We start from the raw sequence: 15,814 nt of genomic DNA on the forward strand, positions 1-15,814 counted from the left end.
ATGGTTCTTCAGGAGAGGCAGTAGATGTTACCATCTAGAACAAGATTGTGGGATCCTTGATGTACCTCGTGAGCACAAGGCTTGACATATGCTATGCAGTTAATCAGTTGAGTTAAGCCGTGGAGCCTACCAAGTTGTATTGGAAGGTAACAAAGCATGAGTTATGATACCTCAGAGGAAAAAATGAGTATGGGTTATGGTACAGGAGGACAGAGGGAGTGAAGATCCAAGGCTTCAATGATGTATATTGGGAAGGGAATCCATCAGCCAGGAAAAGTACTTTAGGTGTTATCCTCAATGTTGGGTCTACATTTATTTCCTGGTCTATCAAGAAACAGAGGTCTATGGCACTCAACTAAGTAAAGGTTGAGTACATGGTTTCAAGCCAAGAAGCATGTGAGGCCATATGGGCGAGGAAAATACTTGCGCGTCTTTTCAATTAGGAGATGGATTAGAAAATGATTTATCGTCAAAATCATAGTTGTATCATATTCTCTAACAATCCTGTATTTCATGACAATTCCAAGTACATTGATATTAGGTACAATCGCTTGCAAAATTGTGTGCAGAGGAAAATTAGGAGGCTACAGTACATTTCAACTAAGGAGTATGATGCAGATATCTTGACAAAGGCATTTTCAAGAGGCACATTCAAATTCCAAAGATGCAGGATAGGGGTGGTGCAAAATCCCTTTCTTGCTAAGATGGAGTGTTAGAAATTGTAGCAAGAAAGGATCAATTTGACTCGTCCCTTAGAAAAATTGAGTAATTCGATTTTCCACATCATCTAGATGACTTAGATTGTAGTTAGCTAGAGTGACATGGCCTTTTCTACTAGTTAAGTCATTAAATTCTAGTTATAGACTTGGAGTAGAGTTGTGCATGTAGTAATTGCTAAAATTTAGCAATCTAGTTCAATTATTTTCAGTTGAGCTCGATTAACTAAGCTCAATTAAGTAACTGCATTATTTGAAGGTCAGTTGAGTACTAGAACTGTTGTTAACCCAGTGATCTCTTAGTTAAACTAGTCAATCAGTTAAAAATAGCCCTGACATGCATGTAATTCGAATTGCCTAGATGGAGTGGAGGAAAAGGCACATTCTAATTACCAGACGTATACTAGTTGAGTGTACAAACTTGGAAATTAAGAAGGTGATCAATTCCTTGGGAATTGGAGAAGGAAATAAAGAATTTCCCTATTTTTTAGGAGCTTAATTCCTCCAGGATTGCACAATAAATAGGAGGCTGGATGAGGTTTGAACTGGCTAAGTGTTGGGCATAGTAGGTCAAGAAGCAAAAGAACATTTTTACAGTGCAAGATGTACTTCAGAGTTGAATTAAGGCGTTGTAATAGTTTCTCAATCTCATCTAATTAATGAAAAGCAGCAAAGGGGTTTTCTCTAGTTGGGTTCCCCTATAAGTCATTGTGTTGTGGTTTTGATGGTTGCATGTCATTATATGTGTTCCTAAATTGTGATTTCCATTCCGCAGAATAGTAGACAGAATTTGTAATCGCTTGTTTTCAGTTTGAATTCATCAACTGTAGCAAATTTCTATTAATTTCTACACTAGTTCCTACTGATATATAGAAACCACCATAATCCAATCCCGTATGCATCCAATTGGATCAAAAATTTAAAGAGTAACCCTGCAACAATATCATGCATGATTCTTTGATCCACTAACCCTACACCCCCACATCTATCCCTCCCACTCCACCATATTGAAATTCCCTCTAATAATCCACTCTACAATAGGAAAAAATGAATCCATCCAATCCCAAAGACTACAATACTCCAAGTTAAGATTAAGAGCATAAACCACATAGAAACAAACCACTTGTTGTCAAATCAAAAGGGTGACCCATACATATTGATCATCCAAGTTTAAATCAAAAGGTGATCAAAAGAAACTACAAAACTATACAAATATAAAGAAGAAGCATTCATACACCTCCAATCACTTAACAATGTTTTGAAGTCCAAAAAATGTGATTCTAACGATACTTCATTCTATTACAAAGTTCAAAACTAATGTATTTAACCTCATTACAGTCAAACAGTCATACAAGTTGCAATACATTATGCACAAACAACTTGCGACTAAAAAGATTATCTTCCCATTCAAGATTGCAAGGAGAGCTTCATTACAAGGAGAGCTTCATTACAATGGGAGATGAAATCTTAAACTATAGAACCAATTTTCCTTCTCAAATCCATTCAAACGTGAAAAGTAAGGTAAAACACCCATTTGATATTTAAAAAAACAAGAAATTTTGTTGTAAGTTAAGATTGTCCTCTTCTAATATAAAGAGTAAATTATCCCATTCAAACATATCTCTCCATATTTAAGGAATATATGTAAGTAAATTTCATGTTTATGCAAAGAATATTTGAATGTTATTCATATATAATCGAATTGATATTAACATATAAAGAAAAAAAAAAATGAATAATTATAAATGGAAAGTGATTTCCAAAGAAATTATGCAAATAATCTATATTCCGTTGTTTATAAATTCGTATGTAGTGTATAATTGTTTGTCCCATGTAAGATCATAAGTAGGACAATTTTTTTGTTCACTATCAATATCAATATAATAATATGCAGAAGCCAAAAATGACAATGAATTTATGTAAGAAATCCTCTTAACATTTCTACTCATAAAAGGTCTTTTCGCAATGGCATGAATCACATCTTCCCACAAATAAATCTATAGAAAGAAGTCTATTTTTTGAAATCATAACCTAAAATCATTATGAAATAATTTTAATATTTATGGTTATAAAATGTTTGTGCACAATGGCATGAATCACATATTATTATTATAAGTCTTTTTTCAAATTATTGCATAAAATAATTTTTCCAGTTTTGGGAGACTACAATATTTCATTTTGTAATTAATGTTTCGAGAATCTATTTTCCTAACTAAATTTGAACAATACAAAAATAAGTTCAAGTTATAAGTATTAAAAATATTCAAAATCAATCCACAAGCAACTGAAAAGATTTTCTTTTGAAAAAATACCTGTTGCTTAAGAGATCTGTCTTATTTCCAACAAGAACGATTATAACATCTCTAGCACCTTCTGCTCGTATTTGTTGCAACCACATTGTTAAGTTCAAGAAGGATTTGCGATCTACACATCATTAATGAAATAAAAAGAAAAGAAGCAAATAAGATATTATTTCTAATAAAAAACAATCCTCATTAATACAACATACACACGAAATTTTATTTTGCAACTCATGACATTAGCAAAAAATTACATCCAATACATAAGTTAAAAATCTAGTTAACTATTACTTTCACTCTTTCGACTGTGAAAATTAGATGACAAAATAATTGATATTTCAATAAGAATTAATTTCTTAGTTGCAGTAAACCATTTGATTTTCGTATTTTCTTCTTCCAATGTAAATCCCTAGCAAACATGTAGTAATAACAACGATCTATATAATTCTTTGCTAATACATATGCCAAAATATAATCAAATATTCATATGCCAACATCCAACATAATTACTCACTAATACTTATTCCAAAAAAGTTAAACATTTAAAGACGAAGATGATAAAATCAATTAGATACCGAAATATAATCAAGCATTCATATAACAACATCCAACATAATTCTTCGTATGCGAAAACAATCAAACATCCAATTATTAAGATAACAACATCCAACATAATTCTTCACTAATATGTATGCCAAAATAATCAAACATCCAATTATTAAGATGATAAACGCAATTACCAAACATTTTCTTGCAACACTATTTCTTACAAACAAGGAGGAAATCAGAGAACATTACAAATAAGTATTGCTAAAGATGATCGATGAGGGGTATAATATGGGTATAAATTTATATTATTATGTTGAAAACAATATTTAATAAAAATAATATAGTAAAATATTTGTGAAGTGTGATTAGTTGATTTGTTTGAGATTTAATTTTTATAAGATTATTAATTTAAATTTTATAGAGAGAGGTTGAAGGTGGAAGTTATCTGGAGTAATCATGGTGACAATATTTTCACAAATCATTCTTCCATCTAACATTGATTCTCACCTAAATTCAACACAATTAAACAAAAAACAATATTTAAAAAAATACCTGCAAAATATTCAAATATTTAAAAAAAAACCTTAAAAAATTTTCAAATCACAAAAAAAAAAATGATTTCCCTTTAAAGAAAAAAAAGAAGCAAACAAACAACTACTGTCCCTGAGCTTAACAATATTGTAAATTCAGGTCATTGGAGAACTTAGTGGCAAAATTGACCATTTACTTCAGTTTACTATGTGGTGGGACCTCCAATGACTTTATTGATCTCAAGAGGCATGACCTATCCTAAGAAGGCAGGTTGCACACGAACGTAGGCTCCTGCTTAGGAAAGATATACATTCCCTGTCGTTCGGAATCAAAGAAAATATATGGGCGCTCCTGCTTTGTCCACACAAGAAGATCCTTCTCAGGAAGGATATACAATTTGTTTTGTTCGTAATGAACGCAGATATGTGGGTGCTCCTTTGTGCGTGCCACTAATTCATCGCCTTTTAAATTTACACAATCAATACTGTGTGACGAATGGTTTCTTCTTACACCTTGCAACTACACCATTTTCTTCATCGCCTTCTTAAATTTACGTAATCAATATTGTGTCACGAATGGTTTCTTATTACACCTTGCAACTACAACATTTTCTCATGTAGAATACGGTAAAGTTCGCATGCAATATAAAATTGCAACCTCAGTGTATCCATTGTTTATACGAGCTGCCGTCAAACACGTGAACGTGCTAACCTCTAACTTCCCATGCAATATAAGTTACACATTGTTAGTGGCAAGTGCTACTCGACATATAGACCACTATTCCACATAACAAAAGTCACACATGATTTGGCAATAAAGTGACGTGAGGTTAGTGTTATTTGGTGCACACCATGGTTCCATGCAAAGAAAGTCACATGAGTCGGCTCTCTAATGTATGGAGCCACTCCTTCGCACAACGGTCTACCATGGAAAAAAAATTATGAGAAATAGTGAATAAAATCTAGGATCCAAAGACGAAAATAACATTAGATGTCGAAATAGCACTCGAAGGTAAATGATTACTACCCACTAGGAGGAAAACAATGCACCTTATGTAAAGGTTAATTAAAATAAACTTGAAATTTAATGTAAATATTAAATAATTTACTCTATAGAATAAAGAATAAATCTATATTTGATATTGCTTTAAATATATAAATATGTCCTCTATATATAATAATTGAAGAGATTTAATAAATGATAGTTATGATAATTATACATTACTTGAACTTACAACTAATAAGAATAAGTTAATTGAAAAAAAAAGTGTGTTGGAAACTACCAACATTAGCACTTCTTTAAGTAAAATGTAAGAAGTAAATATAATGAAAATTGGGCGTTAGCAAGAAGCCCTGCTAAGGTACCTAACTACAAACTCTCATAAGCAGAGAAAATCTTGCAGGAAAGAACCTTTCTCCACAAAAGCAAAGAATGTTATTATTCAAGGAGGCATCGAAGTTGAAACTATAGATCTCACAATGATCCATTCAATGAAAATAATAGGAGCCCTGTGGATGCTAAAAGATCCAATTAAAGATAATGAATAAAACTTTGAAGAGGAGAGTCAAGTAACCTCAATGAGCTTGGTTGAATTGTAAATTAGAATATGTTCCACTGCAGTGGCACATGAAAGATAAAAATTGACAAAAACCACATAAATGTTTTAGAAAAATAGGATTCGATGAGAATAAAACAAAGGATTCAAATAGAAGCAATCATCATCAACAATCAAACAAACAATGAGGTATGTAGACACTACAAGGTCCAAACAGAAAGTATAACAAACTTTGTAAAGAAATTTGGGAAACCCCAAGTTCTCAACGACATCAAAGATCCATGTAACTCAGCTTGGAGGAAAAGAAATTACATAGCACAACACTCCCCTATTAATTTCTTTGATTGTAAAAGTTGATCAATTACCATACAACAAAACTCCTGAAAAATTTTGAACACTGTCACCATCAATGCTCATTAAACAAAAATAATGAAATATTATCAATACAACAATCAAATTCATCAAAGAATTTACCAAAATGGATGTCCAAAATACAATCTGAGTTGACAAATCAACTAACAAGACAACAACAATAGGAATTCTATTTCCATTAAGATAGCCTTTGTCATCATCAAACTTCCCCCTCTACCTCACCCCAGACCCTACCCTCGCCCATTAAACACAACTGAGGGAGCAACAACAATTGAAGATCAATTGATAAATAACTCAATCTTTCATTTATTGACCACCTCCAAGATAATCAACAATTAAGACTAATGTAGTATAACCATATAGCTATTGATACACCACAATATGAAGTCTTCAAACTTCTAGTCAAATTATTCCACAACCATTCTTTAATACAACCACATTCCAACCTCATAGTCATCATTGGTCCATGGTTTTGTCTTTCACGTCGATTCTACAATGAGATGAATTGATAGCTTCCATCTTTCGAAGAAGTTTGATTCCTGTGTAAATCTAGACTTTGATGAGGGTGATGATATGGCAAACATTTCTAATCTGTAGGCTCAAATCTTGGTGCATTAGTAGAAATAAAATCATGTACGTCAACAACATTTTCATTTTCAATGAAATTATCAACCATCTCATCAGTTTGCACAACATATTCAACAGGGGGTATGCTCTTCTAGCAACTTAGTCTAAACTTCGCCTATAACAACACCTGTGTAGACTTAATAGGACCATATGTAGGTAGTAAGGTAGCAGAAATATCATCATATAAAATACCTTCCATAGATTTTTGTTCCTCAAGTGTGATAAGAAAAAAAATTCCATATTCATTCATCTGAAGTTCTTCTTCGATGTAGCCCATTTTCTAGAGTAGTTGGGACCCAACACTAATAGTGTGCTTTTCAAAGCTAGGAGAAATAATATCATTAGTGACCAATAAAGCATGTGATGAAACATAAACATCAATATTGGCCATCTTACAAGTAGTGGTGTGTCAATTGAGTTCACCAAATGTGGAAGATGTAATAGGTGAGTCCAATAGCTCAACAACAATAGTCTTCTTCACAACATCTTGTCGCGGACTAACTTCTAGCTCAAGGTTCTATTTATAAGTCTTGCAAGACCTAAGTAGTCTCATTCTTGTAAGTCAACTATATTAACAAGAGATCATAATATTATTTTAAGGCTTCATATTTATCAAAACATCTATTGTTATATACTTGAAGAGGGGTATCTTCTTCACGAAATATATCAAGAAATTCTTGTAAGTAGGCAACCTCATTGCTGAGTTAAGCATTTGTCCCCTCCATCCTACAAATTTCATCCTTCGAGGAAACATTTTATCAATGAATGATAGCCTTAACATTCATATCCAAAGTATCGTGATTGTTAATTTTGTTCTCAAATTGGCTTATGATATTATGCAAAAAAACAAATTCCAATGTTTTCCCCAAGTCATCAACCCTCCTGGTTTTTCCCAGCCCAATTAGTTTGGAAGATAATAGATTCACCCTTCAATTGATTCTCCAGTTCTTTATTTTATCTCTGCAACGTGGAAATGACACACTACAAGGTAATGCGCTCATTAAGCTAATCAAGAACCTTCTTCTCACTAAGTTACTACAATATTTAACCCAACTTGATAAATATTCACAACACCAACTCAATTGTTTCCTATTAAAACCCAAAAATACAATTGAAGAACCCTATCATTACCAATAATGGATTAATGATGGCCTTAATTCTACCATTATTTAGGGTGGTTTCTAGAAAAATTGTTTGAGTTTTATTATTTGGAGTATAATATGATATCAAGCATTGAAAAAATAAATTTTCTCTGGAACTTGACACTTGTATCACAGTATCAAATCCTTGACAAATTTGGATTGCAATTTCAAACTCAAATAGGACAATTGATACCTTTATCAATAACTTCCCCAATCCTAGCCTAAGATCCTCCTTTGATGGTAGTAAATGACCACGATTTGGATGTGTTAAGAAGAAGAGAAAAAGAAAGCAATGTGAGAAGAAAAATAATTGTACTGTAACCTGGACATATAGTACAAACGTCACCTCAATATTCCCAAATCTAATCTGGTCAATTCGATTATTTGAGTGTACGGTGTGGGAGATTAGTTTTCCTCAACGCTTCATACTCAAACTAACAAGATTTGGACACACCAATGTATCTCTCTCAAATTTGATCCAAAACCTGAGCTAATTAGCCACGATCTCAAATGGTTATTTTTTTTGTACGAATTCAACCCACGATTTGGATGTTGCTCTGAATTGGTCTGCACAACCTACAATTATCTCTCAAAAAATAAGAGTTTGAAACACCTACTCTGATATAAGAAAGCAAGGCAGGATGCACCTCTTTTCAGATCATGAAGAAATATGAGATTCATCCTAATTATAAATAAATTTATACTAAATAAAACAAACCAAAAAGACGAAATTACATTTAATATTGTTATATTGAATATTAAAAAAATAATTCCTTCCTAGATAATAATGGATAACAAATGGATGAGACTTAGTGTCAGCCAGAGATGGTTATGATAAGGAGCATTATATGAACTTACAACTAATAAGTGACTAATAGGTAAAACTCGTATTGGAATACACCAACACTGAAATAACTAGTAAAATAATTTTTTAAGGTGAAGGGCGAAGTGTCGACAAAATCGGATGTGGATGGTTGTAACTTATCAAAAGGATAGTATGTGAAGGTAAATAATTGTACAGAAAGATGAAGAACTGGCGATGACAAGTTACAGCAATGCAAATACTAGTTCACAATCGCCAACCCTGTGGTCAATCCCATGACTTCTAAAGATGAACCATGAGGTCAATCCCATGACTTGTGAAGATGAATAACCATGATAAGAAAGAAAGCATGTTAAGAATTTAGAAAGTAGTTTCTCTATTTTTGTGGTCATCTAGTTTTTTTTGGAAAGGTGGAGCAAAAAAAGCATAAATTCACACATTAAACACGAGCTTCGACTCTTCTATTGATCACACAAAACATGATGCTTACAGTGAACCGAGTGAAGGGTATTTATCCTTTTCTAACTAGCTACTCGCCTTGACATGCAACCACATGCACCACACACTAAACGTCGTCTATCACTTAACTCGACTTGACTCAACACTCAAGTACTCAATCACTCAGTTAACTGACTCTCTATGTTTAGCGAACTCCTCATGTAGGAGTAATTATCTTATTTTAACACTCCCCCTTAATTATGACTACTAAACTAAAACATGACTCATGAAAACTCAAACATGCCTGTTCGTCTATGTCTCAGCTAGGCTTACAATACCCAAGTTTCTTCTATGAAACTCAAACACATCTTGTGCTAATGACTTAGTAAATATATCAGCCAATTGATCACTAGATTTACAAGGCTTCAAGTGAACTTCTCCATTTCTCACAAGTTCTCTAATAAAGTGATATTTAGTATCAATATGCTTGCTCTTCTGATAAAACACACTATTCTTGGATAGTGCAATTGCTGAGGTGTTTTCACAGTAAATTGTTGTTGATCCTTGTTGCTTTTGCTTGAGTCCATCAAATACTCTTCTTAACCACACTGCTTGACATTCTGCTGATGTTGCTACTACATATTCTGCTTCTACTGATGAAAGTGTCACACTGGGATACTTTTTAGATGCCTATGAAATCACACGTGAACCAATATGGAACACAAAACCAGAAGTGATCTTCCTATCATCCAAACTGCCTACAAAATCACTATCTGTATATCCAATCAAATCTTTCTTTTCTGTGCTTGCATACATTATGCCACAATCTCTAGTTCCTGCTATGTATCTCAGAATTCTTTTTCCTGCACTCTAATGTTTGTCTTTTGGAGTCTCCATAAATCCAGAAATCAAACTCATTCCTTGCATGAGGTCTTATAGCTGTGAGATACATGAGACTGCCAACCAATCTTTTGAATAGATTTGGATTGACATATGATCTTATATCATCCTTACTTAACTTTGTACCTGTTAAACTAGTGTAGGGACATGTTTGCAATTTTCCATCCTGAATATTTTCAACAAATCTTTGGCATATTCCCTTTTCAAATTGCTCAACTTCTATGCCAAGAAAATATTTCATGAGACCAAGATCTGTTATCTCAAATTCTTTCATCATGGCTGCTTTAAATTCATCTATCTCAAAATTGGCTGTAAAAATCATGTCATCAACATATAAGCAAACAATCAAAATATCATGCTCATTTACCTTTGTGTACAATGTAGGCTCAATGTTGCTTCTGCAAAATCCATTCTTAATCATGTAGTTTTCGATTCTGCTATACCAAGCTCTAGGCGCTTGCTTCAATCCATAAAGTTCTTTGCTCAACCTGTAAACCTTCTCTTTGTTACTCTAACTTCATATCATGGAGGTTGTTACACATAAATTTCTTCTTCTAGAATTCCATTCAGGAAGGTTGATTTCACATCCATCTGATATACATTCCACTTGTTTTGAGCTGTTGTGGCTAGAACTGCTCTTACGGTATCCAATCTGGCTATCGAAGAAAAAGTTTCTCCAAAATCTATTTCCGGCTGTTGCAACAATCCTTTTGCTACAAGTCTTGCTTTAAATCTATCGAATTCACCTTTTTCATTCAACATTGTCTTGTACACCCACATCACACCAATGAGATTTTTGTCCTTTGGTAAATCAACCAAATCCCATGTATCATTCTTTTCAATAGCTTCAATTTCTTCATCCATGGCTTGCACCCAATTTTCATCTCTGATTTCTTCTTCAAACGAAAAAGGTTGGAATGACAACAATGCAAAATTTGAACTAACATCCAAATCATCATAAATATCTTTCAAACTTCTCATCTTTCTCTTACCATTGCTTGATTCATCACTTGATTGATTATTGTGAGAATCTCGATCTGTTGATCTACTTGAAGATCCATGTTGCTCTAAAAATCTTGAAATCCTTGTTGGTGTGTCTCTATTGGGTGTCTTCACCTGTGATTCTTATTGCTCCTTTTCTACTACATCATCTTCTTCCATCAATGGAACTTTTGCATCAACTATTTTGTCAACAATTCCATTCCATGACTCTTGTTCTTTGAACACAACATCTCTGCTAATTATGGTCTTCTTTGTGACACGGTTATACAATTTGTAAGCTGTTGATTTATCACTGTAACCAGTGAATATGCATTTTTCACTTTTATCATCAAATTTTCCTCTTCACTCCTTAGGCACGTGTGCATAAGATACACATCAAACACTCTGAGATGAGCTACACTGCAATACATACATGACCATGCTTGTTCTAGTACTTTGTTCATCACACTCTTTGTAGGAGATCTGTTGATCACAAAAATATCACATGCAACTACTTCTGCCTAATACTCATTAGAAAAGTTTCTTCCTTTCAACATGCTTCTTACCATGTTCATATTTGTCATGTTTTTCTCTCTGCTACACCATTCTGCTGCAGTGTGTACCTGGTTGTAAACTATCTTCTAATCCCATGTTGTTTGCATTAATCATGGAATGCCTTTGATTCATATTCTCCACCACGATTTGACCTCAATACCTTGATATCTCGATCACTTTGGTTCTCTGCTAAGGCTTTGGATTCTTTGAACTTTGCAAAAGTTTCAGACTTCTGTTTCAAGAAGTAAACCCAAGTCTTTCTGGTATAGTTATTAATGAAAGTGAGGAAGGAATAACTTCCACCAATCGACTGTGTCCTCATAGGTCTACACAAGTTTGTATGCACTACCTCAAGAGATTGCTTTGCTCTGTATGCAACTCCCTTTGGAAAAATTTCACGGTGTTGCTTTCTCAAGATGCAACACTCACAAGTACTAGCACGTTCTTTGATGGAACATAATCCTCTGACCATTTATTTCTTCTGCAACAATCTTAAACCTGAAAAGTGAAAGTGTCCAAACCGAAAGTTCCATAACCAATATTCATCAGAACATGCAACTGCAAAAGAACTGACCTGATCATTGTAATTCATAATTAGAGGAAAGAGTCTGATCCTCGTCATCTTCACCTTTTCTATCAACTGCTAGCTTGGGGGCTTGTCATATATAACACATTCTTAGCCTTCAAAGATAATTCTATATCCTTTCTGTGTTAATTGACCAACACTTATCAAATTATGTTTGAGACTAGGAACATAATATACCTCTGAGATTGTCTTCGACTCCACCTGCTTAGTCAGAATGTTGACCACTCCTTTTCCATCTACTCCCATAGTCTTGTCAGTCGCCAAATTTACCTATGTTTTCATATATTGATCGAAATTTGCAACCAAATCCTTGTTGCCTATCATGTGGTTACTGCAACCACTTTCTAACAGCCACACACTAGCAGAAGGTTCATGGATGGTATGGCAAGCTAGGAACATGGAGTTAGTACTCTCTGTAGTGACATTAGCTCCCTGGTTCCCTTGATCAGATATCTTCTTCTGGCAATCACGAGCATAATGACCAAATTTATTGCGGTAATAACATCTCACCTTTGATTTGTCAACTCTTTGATTATTGTTGAAGCTTCTGTAGTTGCTTCCACTTTCATGTTCATGATCTTCTCGGCCATCTCTCTGACCACCATATCTTCCACTTCGTCCTCTGCCTCTCGATCTACTTCTGCCTCGACCTCTGTCTCTTGAAATAGAAACCTGACTTTTGAAAGCGATCTCTAAAGTGGAATCCTTATTTCTGTCTATCCTTGCCTCATGCGATAGAAGTGATCCCATCAGCTCATCAACTGTCAATGATGCCAAATCCTTGGCTTCTTCTATGGCTACTACCACAACATCAAATTTGGTAGACAAAGATCTGAGGATCTTTTCAACCATTGTTTGATCTTTAATTTCTTCACCATAAATCTTTAACTGATTGACGACAGATATGACCCGATTCATGAAATAATTGATGTCCTCTGTTTCGTTAATCTATAAATTTTCAAAATCTCTCCTAGTATTCTGCAGCTTAACAATATTGACTTTGGCCATACCTGTATAATTTGTCACCAAAGTATCCCATGCTACTTTTGCTGAAGACGTGATCATAATCTTCTGGAACACTGCTCGGTCCACTCCCTGCTGGATAAGCTGTAACGCTTGTGCATTCTTCTTCTTGTCTGTCTTCCATTGTTCTCTCTTTGCATTACTGAGAACTCGTGCTTCTACTTCATCCTTAGGTTCTGAAAACCCAAACTGGACATAATCTCAAACATCATGTGTCTGCAACGTGATCGCCATCTTAATGTTCCACCCATCATAATCTTTCCCTGTAAACGGTGGGAACTATGGCTGGAAATATGAAAAAGCCATATTTCTCTAAAAAAAATTATTTTCAAAATACCCTAAATTCCTCTTTTGTAAAACTCTTTGTCAAAAAAATACCCTATTAATAAAAACCCTATATTTTTTTATTTTATAAAAAAACCTTGGGCAAAAACACCCTTTTGAAAATGGAGTAGTCTTTAACGCGACTTTTTGAAAGCCTTTCCGGCGATTTTTTCCAGTGAAAATCCGGCAGTAATTTATTGGAATCCAAGTTTGATAGCTAATTTCTGCACAATGAAAGCGTCCCAGGGGTTTTTCAGGGTGCTGAATCCGAATATGCAGTTAAAAAACCATTTTAACTGCAACAAATCATGATTTCATCTCAATTTCTTCCGCCGGATTCCGTCACCGGAATCTCAAAAAGTCGCATTATAGACAACTCCTTTGAAAATCTCTTTAAGAAAAAAAAGAAACAAAACAAAAAACTAACTTACTTTATATATAAAAAATAAAACCTTTATAAATCGTTGTTCACGAATTTAGAAAAAAAAAACTTTTTTTACGTGGGTCCTTTTATAGATTAAAAGTCCTTTTAAAAAGGCACTCTCATAAACGTAAATCAACGTGACTTTGGTTGACTTTTAAAAATCTCTTATATGTCACGTGCGTGGTCGTTGGTTTATTAACGCACCTCGACTAACGCATGCCACGATGGCGAGCTCTGCGACTAACGCCTCTCACGATGCCCGTCTTCTGCTTTAGTCCACTAACGCTACCACAACTCAAGGGGCCCGCGTGCATCACGACGAGTTTTAGACTTTTAAAACGGCTCTGTTGAGACTTGGTGCGTTATAGAGCTCCGTATAGAACTGTAGGATGTGTTAATGCTCAAACCACGGGAAAAAAATAGATGGTTCCTCTCACACGAACTACTGCAAATCTGTTCTCTCTTGCTCTGTATAACTTTGCTCCGATATCAATTTGTTGGAAAGACGGAGGACACAAAGTATGAATTCACACATAAAATAAGAGCTGCAGCTTTTTTATTGATCGCACAAAATATGATGGTTACAATAAATCCGGTGAAGTTATTTATCATTTTCTAACTAGCTACTCGTCTTGACATGCAACCACATGCACCACCCAATAAACGTTGTCTATCACTTAACTCACTTGACTCAACACTCAAATACTCAATCACTCCATCATGAAGTTAACTAACTCTCTATGTTTAATTAACTCCTCATGCAAGAGTAATTATCTTATTTTAAAAATTTTAAAACCTGATAGAGTTCGCGTGAGTATTGGTAAGTGTACTCTTGTATTAATTCTATTTCCATATTGTCATATTTTATTTGTGGGCACTATTGTCCACCTTGTTTGCTATTTTTCACCTTCCAATGTTATTCTCCACCTTTTCGTTGTTGTTTTGGAGTGTTACAAAGAGAAAGATTTCATTACTAATTTATATTAATAAAAGTTAGTTGAAAACCATAAAAACAAATATTTCATTAATAATTTATATTAATAAAAATTATAATTAAAAAAATTCCATTACTGTATTTTATAAATATAGATTTAAAATGTACCCTAATCAAATCTTTTGGGTATTCTACAGGGTTACCATCTTTATTGTTCGCATTGTTTATTTGTTGTATTATTGCTAATCTTTGTGCTTTCAGAATACCATACTATTTTCAAAAAAAAATATTACTACATATCTATCTAAGAAAATCTTATACACAAGGAAAAAGATACATTGAAAAATTCCATAAACCAGGAGGGAAAAATCACAGAGAGTGCCAAATTTATGGACAGAAGCAATGAATACATACCTCCACAAAAAGAATTAACTGTTGTGTAAGCCAATATATGTAGAGCATTTACTGCGACATGGTATGCATGATGAATAGCAATATTCAAGTTGGGCGTAAGCGTTTGAGATATAGGTCATCACATTATGAAGTAATTAGAATTTCACTGCCTATAGTACATTTGATAGTATCAAATGTTGCGTAGTGTGGATATTGACGGAGGAGTCGTCTCTGTTTGATATAGTACAGGCCCGCCTTAAAGCCGAATTTGTCTGTCACATAGGGCATGGTGGCCATATATTTGCTTTAAATGGGTTGGGAATCACGATTTGTTTAAATAAATTAGATTTTATTTAAATGGATTCGAATCATGATTGTTTAAATAAATTTCAAGTACCAGCTAAGCAGAAATTGACAGATTACGTTTTTTATTTTTATTTTGTTTACGACAGATAACTCGTATCTTGTTTACAGGAATAACTAGATTATTTTCATTGAGGTTGTCATTTGTTCATCATTTGTTCAATGGAATCCTGGAAACCCTGCTGTCGGGATCACTAACTATTATGTTGGGGAACATTAACTGCTCCATGGGATCATGCATACTAATGGTAATCCTATTTATGGCATACCTATCTGCG

At 34.0% G+C, this 15,814-nt stretch overlaps 1 protein-coding gene across 1 annotated transcript in view; it reads right to left on the reverse strand.

Moving 5' to 3' along the window:
* The window catches only part of LOC149155691 (ras-related protein RABH1e-like), a 224,987-nt gene that overhangs the window by 142,390 nt on the left and 66,783 nt on the right, over nucleotides 1-15,814 (reverse strand). Inside the window, exon 4 of the mRNA XM_089441074.1 lies at nucleotides 3,029-3,140. Within this exon, the coding sequence (XP_089297200.1) occupies nucleotides 3,029-3,140 (112 nt within the window). The remainder of the gene's footprint in view (nucleotides 1-3,028; nucleotides 3,141-15,814) is intronic.

Source organism: Pinus tabuliformis, chromosome 9 (assembly GCF_031772625.1).
Source record: "Pinus tabuliformis cultivar Carrire ecotype Pingquan chromosome 9, CPIR1, whole genome shotgun sequence".
NCBI classification, from domain to species: Eukaryota; Viridiplantae; Streptophyta; class Pinopsida; order Pinales; family Pinaceae; genus Pinus; species Pinus tabuliformis.